At 39.7% G+C, this 9572-nt stretch overlaps 1 protein-coding gene across 1 annotated transcript; it reads left to right on the top strand.

The window, feature by feature from the left end:
* The first annotated feature begins 6021 nt into the window (after positions 1-6021).
* Positions 6022-6894, top strand: LOC129729244 (uncharacterized). Its single transcript, XM_055687749.1, has one exon. It carries the CDS (start codon positions 6022-6024, stop codon positions 6892-6894), a length of 873 nt encoding a protein of 290 aa, XP_055543724.1.
* The last annotated feature ends 2678 nt before the right edge of the window (positions 6895-9572 follow it).

Genomic DNA, 9572 nt, shown 5'->3' with positions numbered 1-9572 from the left:
GCTCCAATCGAACTGTCAAAACTCGTTTAAATCGAACATCAGCAACGTTAAAACTATGATGAGAAAAAAAAGCTGACTGTTCGATTGGAACTTTTCAGTGACAGTCGACCAAACTTGAACTCTAGGGCTTTAATATGACCTCATTATTAAAAAGGAACAACTGTGGAAAGTTTCAGCGAAATTAGAAATGATATGCTAAAAAATATTTTCGTATCTATCTTCCATGGAATGACTCACCAGCTTTTGGGTATAATAATGAATAAATTTTTATGATTCACATAATTAGCCTCCCAAGAAACAGTTTTTGGTTGAATAAGCACTTTTAAAACTAATCTTACTCTGCTGACAGCTGAACAATTTTTGGATAATGCAAATCAAAGTGTTTAATCAGCTTTCAAACAGTAGTTTTTGGAAAACTAGACCAGCTACTTATTATTTCGGCCTCTCAAATAGTCGAACAAGGGCTTAATGAGAAATAAATCAGCCATTTGAAATACGTTTAAACTTGCTAACCGATTCTGTAGAAGCGATTATTCATTCTTTGTACAGCTAGTAGAAAAACACTTTCACAGACAGCAGAAGCTAGCTTATAGTTCAAATAAGTGCCTATTTGACATTTCCGTTTATATATCCTGTCTTTCGGAAAATGCGCTTTTAAAGCTGTTATTACAGCTACGATAAATATCATTCCAAATATGTATTCATCTTAGTTTGACATTTTTTCCTCTTGTTTAAGTGATTTAAATAATGTTTTAATCAAACGAAAGTTAATAAGATTTGAACGAATTTGAATCTTTCGATTTTGCTCACTTCTATGTGCTTTTTCGTCATTGATTTTTATTAGAAATTACCTCTTTGGCATTTAATCACTTTTCTGCCAGTCTCGAATCTCGAGTTCATGCTCGTTAGGTTGCTTGCTGAACTGGTTGCTTGAAAAGAGCAGCAAATCGTGTGTATCTGAGCAGAGCTCACTTCAGTGCTTTTACAGTGTGTCTGAACCGTCTAGTGCCCAGTGCCGCCTTCGGGCGGTCTTCAGTTACACCTCTAAAAAGCTTCAATCAATACTTGATCAATGTTCATAAAGATTCATAGTGATTTTTTCGAAGGCCGTCTAAAAATTAATTTGGGCACTAGAATATATAAAATGAGAGGAACATCTGGGTAGGAAAGTAGATTGCGTTGTTCGTTTTGTTTCTCGAAACTGAAAAAAAATTCAGTCGCCCGTCACGCATGTTTGATATTTAAATGAATTTATTTTAGCAGTGATCACCGTGGTGTACTTCTGTGCATTCTCGTTAGAGGGATTCCCCACGCTTGTTTCGCTTAGCTGTAGTGTAAGCAGCAAGTGTATTATTTTTCTGTGAGCGGCAGAAACAAAACACAAAGCAGAATGAAGAAGTCTGGTGCAAAAAATTGCTTTACGCAGAGCTCATGCTGTATCAGAAGTGAATATTCACTACTCTTTCCACATTCTAAGGAAAACAGCATGCCTGACAAAGTGGATAAAACAAACAATATCGCACGCTAGCCTGGGGAGCTAATGCGATCTCGATCAACTAGATTAGTTGAGAGAATTCGTTATCGATATTGTTTTTGGCACATTTTGCTTGTTGTAGGATAAGTACAACGATACATCGTGCCCCAGTGCTGAGCCCAGAAAATTTCCAACTCGAGAAGATCCTCGACCTGATCGGGAATTAAATTCAACATCATAACCGTATAGCTAGCTAAGAGCTAGCCGACCGATATCGCCAACCACAGAACCACGGGGACCACGAAGTGGATAAAATAGCCGTCAATTTTCAAATTTAGCCGAAAATAAAAAAAGAATATTTGATAACCAGTTATAATATTCCATTCTAGTGGTTCCTAGTGGTTTAAAAAGTGCAAAGAATTAGAAAAACAGTGAAATCGCATCAGGTTAGCTTTTCAAAATCAGTCATTTGCGTGTAATAATTTTAACAATTTATATGTTCACATTATTTTGTTTACAGAGCTTTTCAGACGTCATTCCAACTGTCGAAGCAAAAAAACCAATTCGTTGTTTCTTGAAGATGGGTGCAACAGCACCGTTGGTTCTTACCGGAACGTAAGGCCTAAAAATTGATCAAATACCCGTCACTCTGTCCGGCATCTGTCTGGAATAAGATACTATGTTTAGTGGAAAAAAATCCTATAACTTCATACAATACAACGGATATTTTCAATATTGGCCCATCAATTCTGTAAAAGCCTCGTATAAAGGCATACAGCAAATAGATCACCAAGCGAAACCAATAACAAGTGACGTGTATTTGAATCAATACCTTGCGGAATGTTCTAGTCGGAAACTCTGAAATTCGCACATAATGGTTAACATTAATTTAACTTAACGATTGTCAGTTTCCACGATTGAAAATTTTTTCGCGTCGCTTCACTGTTTCAGTTGATTAAAATTAACGGAACAGCAACATTAACCTAGCGTCTCCACCGATTCAACAGTAGAAGGAGGCGACCGGCTATCATTCTCGTTGGAGTGGGTGGGAGCTTTTGACGTGTTTTTGAAATGGCTAGGGGCACTAAAATATTCACAGGAATGGTCCAATAGTCATAATCTTTAATTTTTCCAGATTGAGCTTCACAAACGCATTTATTTCCTTTGGTCAACCAATGTAATTATTTAAAGACTAACGTTGTACAGATCACGTTGGAAAAATTCGCAATTGCGACTTTTAGTGAACATTTCTAATATTCAAATTGATGTGAATTTCTGAAAATTGTAGTAATATTTTAAGAATAATGAATGACAAAAGACCTAGTGTCAAAGTCACTATAGTTAAATTAATTTTTATTGTATGTTTTACATCATGTTTTGTTCAATTTTTCCGTAACCATACTCGGTTTTTATATGTTCATTTTCCAACTGTTCCATGGTTCCACGTGTATTTATACACGATAGATTTTCAGAGCCCAAATATTTCGCCAGGATTTATAAAAATGAGAATTAAAAATCAGAAAAAATCTGAAATCCAATTGGCAGTGCTATTACTCTATACATTTGTATACGACCGAAGTTAAAAAGCAGCAGGTTGATTCAAAATTGGGAATTCAACAGAGGCCAGAATAATTCGTCTATCCTATGATGAACAATCTGAATGAAACAATGTTGTCCAACTTGGAAAGTGTTCTATCGCAATATAGTTATGAGTACATTTTATAACAGTATTTCAGGGATTTATTATTCTTAAAGACGAACTTCAATGATATTTTAAAACTCGAATGACTTATTATTGATTCACCTGAACCTCGGAACAATTTCGGCGGCTTTGACCGATTGTCGTTTTCTTCAAAGCTATAACGAACGTAAAGAAATTATATTATAGGGTAAGTTAATTTATTCGATTTTGCACACTCGAAAATCTGAATTCCACGCTGTATTGTCAACATCGCCTGGAAACTCGAAAGTGATAGACGACAAAGCCAGGAGATTCTAAAACATGTTGAAAAGTAACACATGGGAAAACCCCAAAACCCGAACAAAAGAGCTTGATTAAGAAGTTTTAAGGTTTATCGACCGGAAGAGTGCCCCACAGAAATATAAAATCGAAAAAAAAGTCGCAATAAGTTGTGGACTTTTCTTACTTCTGTGATGATAAACCAGCTATTTTTGAAGCAGCACAATGTAGATTGCCTATTCTGGATGGACATGGCAAGCTGTCACTACTCAAATTCTTCAGAACATTCTACACTTTCAGAACTAAGAACAATTAAAAGAAAATGGATGGAACTGCAATTGTACTGAAGAATTTCATGCGGAACTAAAATTTGGTAACCTAACAAATAGACAGGGCTCGTGCAATGAAGTAAACCTTGCCGCATTGTTGTAAAAGCTATGCTTCTTTTTCAATACGATTTTATTCGATTCGTTGAAATATATGTTGAGCCATACGAAACCTAGACCGAAAGTGCAGGCAGCAATCGTCCGGCCGAAACTTCTGCACAAGCGGCACGGTAATTTTGCATTAAAATAAAACCGAATCATCACTTTTAAGATAAAATAGTACCTGCATACCGCATAAATAATCCGGTCACTTCTGACACTCGGCTTGTTGTATCCTTTCGAGATAGTTGGGGAACCAGTAAATCCAATATATTTTATGAGCTGCTTCCGAATCCATTTATGGATTTATTTTTGCATTTCATTCCATTTCATGATACGACTCCAATCGATATGGCAAGTATTTCAGAGCTACACACAAACAACAGAAAAAAAAGATACGCGAGTCACGACAAAAAGGGGACTGCCGATCGACCGGAGAAAAAATGAATATAAATAATGAAATAAATTAATAATGATCAGCCTCGAATTTCCAAGCGGTAACGAATGTACCAGAAAAGGTTGAAACAGGAAAAAAAGTCATCGGGTGAAATATAAAATCGAAATGAATACATCCGGTTCGCAGTTTGACGGTGCATATTCATTACTTTTGGTGACACTGTAAATTAAAAGAGAATACACTCTATTGCGGTTCAATTTATCAAAGACAGTGCAGCCCGGGGGCGCGGCTGTGAAATTGCGAACGAACGTCAAACCATAACAATAATTTTCTCGACTTTATATTGAAACATTTTGGTGCATAAACCCGTGAGTTATGCGATGGGCGGCAGATCATGCGTGCGGAATTGTGTAGCATATATAAACTAATAAACGCTCATCAGCTTAAAACTGAAAGTTACCTCTAGTATGGTAATTCTGAAGTTTTTTTTCCCCTGTGGACAATGCAATGTTTAGTACCGGGATCAGATAGAACGGTGTCCGGTGCGGGCCACCGCGATAAATTATGGGACTCCAATTACTATTAACAAGCTCGCCGGGATTTAATAATTCTGGGTGAATGCGAAACCACGACCTGACTTCGGTGCACAACGGATCGGATTGGATCGGATGATGGCCATCGTTGCGCTGTTGGTTTGTAACGACATTCACGAGCGTATATTTTTGAGTTAACTTTAGTCAATCGGATTATAGCTTTCGAGTTCTGTACCGAGTACTGGGAGGTGGTGTGCCCAGCGGATGAAGCTGCTGCAGCTACGATTTTTCCCATTCCCATTCAGATTCGAACAGGAAAAAGTGCAATGATTGCCGGGTTGCAGCTTTATTGAAAATAATTGAGACTGTTGTTTCGACTGTGTTTCTTTCTCGAGTTCGTATTTTATTTTTTTCTCTCTTATTTTTATATCTTTATCAGGATTGATTGGAATAAAGAGGAAACGAGGCTTTTCATACACAGTTGCTGTTTTTGAGCTGTTCTTTCGTAACGATGGGAAAAGGGGTTGTTCAGAATTGAAGCATCTTATAAAATTAGTTTGTAATATGAAACCTAGAGGGAACCTTTCTTGTTCTAATAAATCGATGTAGAGAGATAAGCACCTACCGTAGAGATAAGCTATTTTTGCTCTCCTGAGCTTCACTATGAAATTCTGAAGATTAAACGCTCTCTTGGCTTTTGACCACCGTACGATAAGGTTGTGTTCCTTTCAGGCTGTCCGAAATCGCCAATACGTTTCTCGTGGCCACTGATAGTTCGCTCGTGTGTGCAGTTATCGAAGACTTTGAACATAAAAGTGGTCCTTCGAACCGGATCAGGCTTCCGGTCGTTTCGTTGAAGATTGGTGGAGTGACCACGTGAAACGTGGGATTCGGACAGCGAATGTAGTAGTGAAATTTGGACAAAGAGTCCGAATATGAGAAAAATGTGCAATGGACGCTGATGAACACATGTGAATATAAAAAAAAAATTGAAGACTTAAAAGAAGAACGTTTGTGCGGAGAAGATTGATATGAAACTTATTCGATAAGTGAATGTAATATAGCGACAAGGAGAAGAGAAAAAGTGCTGCTTAAAAGTTTGAGTTGCAGTGTACTCAGTAGCATTGCTCGATGCTAGTTAGATCGCCACGCGAATCGGCTTGATCTTTTATGAATGTTCTTTATGCTTTAGGTCGGTCTGGGTGGATTAGATAGCGTATAATTCGGGCAAGATGGCAGCTGAGAAAAAGCTGTTGATGACGTCGTACACTCGCATGATTGACTCTATTGAGTCACGTGCTGAAAAATTATTAATTTTCGTGCGTTCTTTTGATACCGAGAAACAAGATAAATTACTTCTCGAAGATAAACTAGATACGGTTGAAGCTATGCGTTCTTTATTTCATGAGACTGAGGTTAAGTTGTACGGCGTGATTAAGGAAGATGAGGTGCAATCTTGGCAGATGACTAGTGAGAAGTTAGGAGATATGTTTGATGAAATTCGGCATCGTATTCGTAGCACGTTGCGGGAATGTAACCAACCTAAGCCCGTAAGTGCCCAAGTCGCGGTTGCTCCTACACAGCAAACACAGTCGAAACTGCCAGAAATTCCCCTCCCTCGTTTCAATGGCCAGTTAGAGGATTGGATCTCCTTCAAGGGTCAGTTCAATTCACTTGTTAAACGCCGAGAAGGTCTTTCGGAGAGTGAAAAGTTGTTTCATCTAAAGGCCGCTATTCAAGATGGCGCAGCTCGCCATGTTCAATCTGCTGAAGACACGTTTTCGTCTCTCTGGAGAGCTTTTTGCGGTGAATTTGAGAATAAAAGGTTTCTCGTTGATAAGCACATTGCCCAGTTGTTCCATGTAAAGCCAATATTTCAGTCAGCGTTGCGATCGTTGATTGATGACGTGTCTCGTAATCTTCGTGCATTGAGCAATCTTGAATTAAAACTTGAACCTTTGTCTGAACAATTTGTAGTACATTTGATCTGTACTCGCCTTGATTCTCGTACCAGAAAGGATTTTGAGCTACAATCGATCGAAAAGCAGTTACCGTCATGGGAAAAATTGCTCGAGTTTCTTCAATCTCGTTGTAGATGTTTGTAGAATATAGAACACGAAAGCAAGGTTACCCAAGTCTCAAACCACGGTACTCGCCAACAAGCAACCAGTAAAGCATTTCCTGTCAGTGTTGTTTCAGCCAAACCAAACACAACTTGTTTCGTTTGCAAGGGTGCGCACTATTTGAGTCGCTGTGAACAATTTCTGAAGCTAGTCCCAGGTGATCGATTTGCAAAGGTGAAAAGTTTTGGTCTTTGCTTGAATTGCTTTAGCAACAAACATAGAGTGGCAGATTGCAAGTCCAGCTCATGTCGTAAATGTGCACGTCGACATCATACCTTAATTCATGAATCTGAACCGAACCCAGTAAACGCTGGTGCTTCGTCTTCCACGACAAACACACTTGTTAGTGTTGTACCATCATTAACCACCACCTCACAATATGTTCTCTACACAGTTGTGGTGCAGATTGAGGATGAGTACGGGAACTCCACACAATGTAGAATATTACTCGATTGTGGATCGATGCATAATTTGATCTCCACGAGCATAGTAAACGCGTTACGTCTACGCAAATTCAGTACAATATAAGCATAGAAGGTGTATCTGGAACACCAAAATTGATTAAGAACATGGTTGGAGCACGGATTCGCTCAATCTCTAATAAAAATGTTTCGATGAACCTGAACTTCCTAGTGATGAAACGAGTCACATCCGATTTACCAATACGATCATTTCCTATCGATCCCGGAAGAATTCCTGTAGATGTACAGCTTGCAGATTCTCAGTTCAATCGGTCGAGACGAATCGATATGCTTTTAGGGATTCAAGCATTCAATGAATTATTCACTGGCCAATCATTTTCGTTGACAGACGATGGCTCGTTCTGGTGCAAAGAGACAGTTTTCGGCTGGGTGGTGGGAGGAGCAGTCAGTACACCGAAAGGGCAGCTTACTGCTACGAACTTTTGTGGAGTAGTAACGAATGAAAATTCGAGCGAGCAGATCAGCAAGTTTTGGGAGATGGAGACTTTTCCCGAACCTCGAAATTTGACCAAAGATGAACGAGTAGCCGAACAAAGTTTTTTGGATACGTACCGAAGGTTATCGGACGGTCGATATGAAATTGGCCTACCATTAAAATCAACTATCGATTCACTAGGTGACAGCCAAACGATGGCTTTACGACGATTTGTCCAAATGGAAAGACGATTGATTCACGATGCTACACTACGAGATCAGTACTTAGCATTTATGAGCGATTATAGCGAGCAAGGTCACATGATCAAAGCCGAATATCCTTGTCCTGGTGATTTTTTCTTGCCTCATCATGCAGTGTTCAACCCCGCGAGCACTACCACGAAGACACGAGTTGTTTTCGATGCGTCGGCATCCACGACGAGTGGAACGTCTCTAAATGATCATTTACTCGTCGGGCCGGTTCTGCAACGTAAGCTAACTGAAATTGTGCTTCGTTTCAGGGTACCGAAGATAGTGTTTACTGCGGACATTACACAAATGTTCCGGCAGATTGTTATTCGACCAAGCGATAGAAAATATCAACAAGTTTTTTGGCGTGCGCAGCCTGAAGACCCTTTGGAGGTGTACCAACTAGCGACAGTCACATATGGCACAGCATGTGCCCCATTTCTAGCAACTCGAACACTGGAGCAATTGTGCAAAGATGAGCGAAAACGATTTCCTTTGGCGTCCCAGGCTGGGACTGTAGACTTTTATGTTGACGACCTACTAAGCGGAGCAGAAACAATCGAGAAGGCATTTGACCTACAGAACGAGTTTATCCAAATGATGGCTTCAGGAGGATTCAAACTACATAAGTGGGCATCAAACTGTCCTGCATTACTGGAATCGGTTCCGAATGCTGATAACGAACAAATTGCCTTTTTTAAGGATGAAAAAACGACACGTACCCTGGGTTTAACGTGGCAACCCCGACAAGACGTATTCTTAACAAAACTGCACGAAATAGATTTCCACAACGGTCCAGTAACCAAACGATCAATCTATTCAGATATAGCCAAATTGTACGACCCTTTGGGCTTGTTGGGACCAGTGATCTTCGCAGCAAAGATACGATTGCAACGTTTATGGCAGCTTGAGGTTGAGTGGGACGATGTGTTATCCGATGATGAAGCTGATTGGTGGTTGGTACAGATGGGAGAAATACCAATCAAGCGCGGTGTCCTTCCGTACAATTTCCCTTGCCAAGTGGAGCTTCACGCATTTTGCGATGCGTCCAATCTCGGTTATGGAGCATGCGTATATGTACGTTCGATTAATAATTCCGGACATTGCTCAACTATTCTATTAACCTCGAATTGCACCACTGAAAAACGCTAAACCGACAATACCGCGTCTTGAACTTTGCGGTGCACGTGAACTTGCCCGATTAATTTCAAATATAACGCACAATTTGAACATTACTTTTTCCAAAATTGTTCTTTGGTGCGATTCCACCACCGCTATTTCTTGGATAAAGACCGACCCAAGCAAGCTGAAGACATTTGTTTGCAACAGAGTTATCGAAATACAGCAACTGACCAAAAGTATGGAGTGGAGACATGTGAGCACAAATGAAAATCCAGCAGATTTCTTATCGCGTGGACTATTACCTAGCGAGATCCGAGCATGCAAGCTTTGGTGGTTTGGTCCGACATTTCTGACCAAAGACGAGACAGACTGGCCTGTGAATTCTCAACAACT

Source organism: Wyeomyia smithii, chromosome 3 (genome assembly GCF_029784165.1).
Source record: "Wyeomyia smithii strain HCP4-BCI-WySm-NY-G18 chromosome 3, ASM2978416v1, whole genome shotgun sequence".
NCBI lineage: Eukaryota > Metazoa > Arthropoda > Insecta > Diptera > Culicidae > Wyeomyia > Wyeomyia smithii.
Note: the sequence above shows the minus strand (reverse complement) of the source record. Positions and strands in the feature narration are given on the sequence as shown.

Excerpts from the sequence above, each read along its gene's own strand:
- LOC129729244 (XM_055687749.1), top strand. The coding sequence starts at position 6,022 with ATGGCAGCTGAGAAAAAGCTGTTGATGACGTCGTACACTCGCATGATT.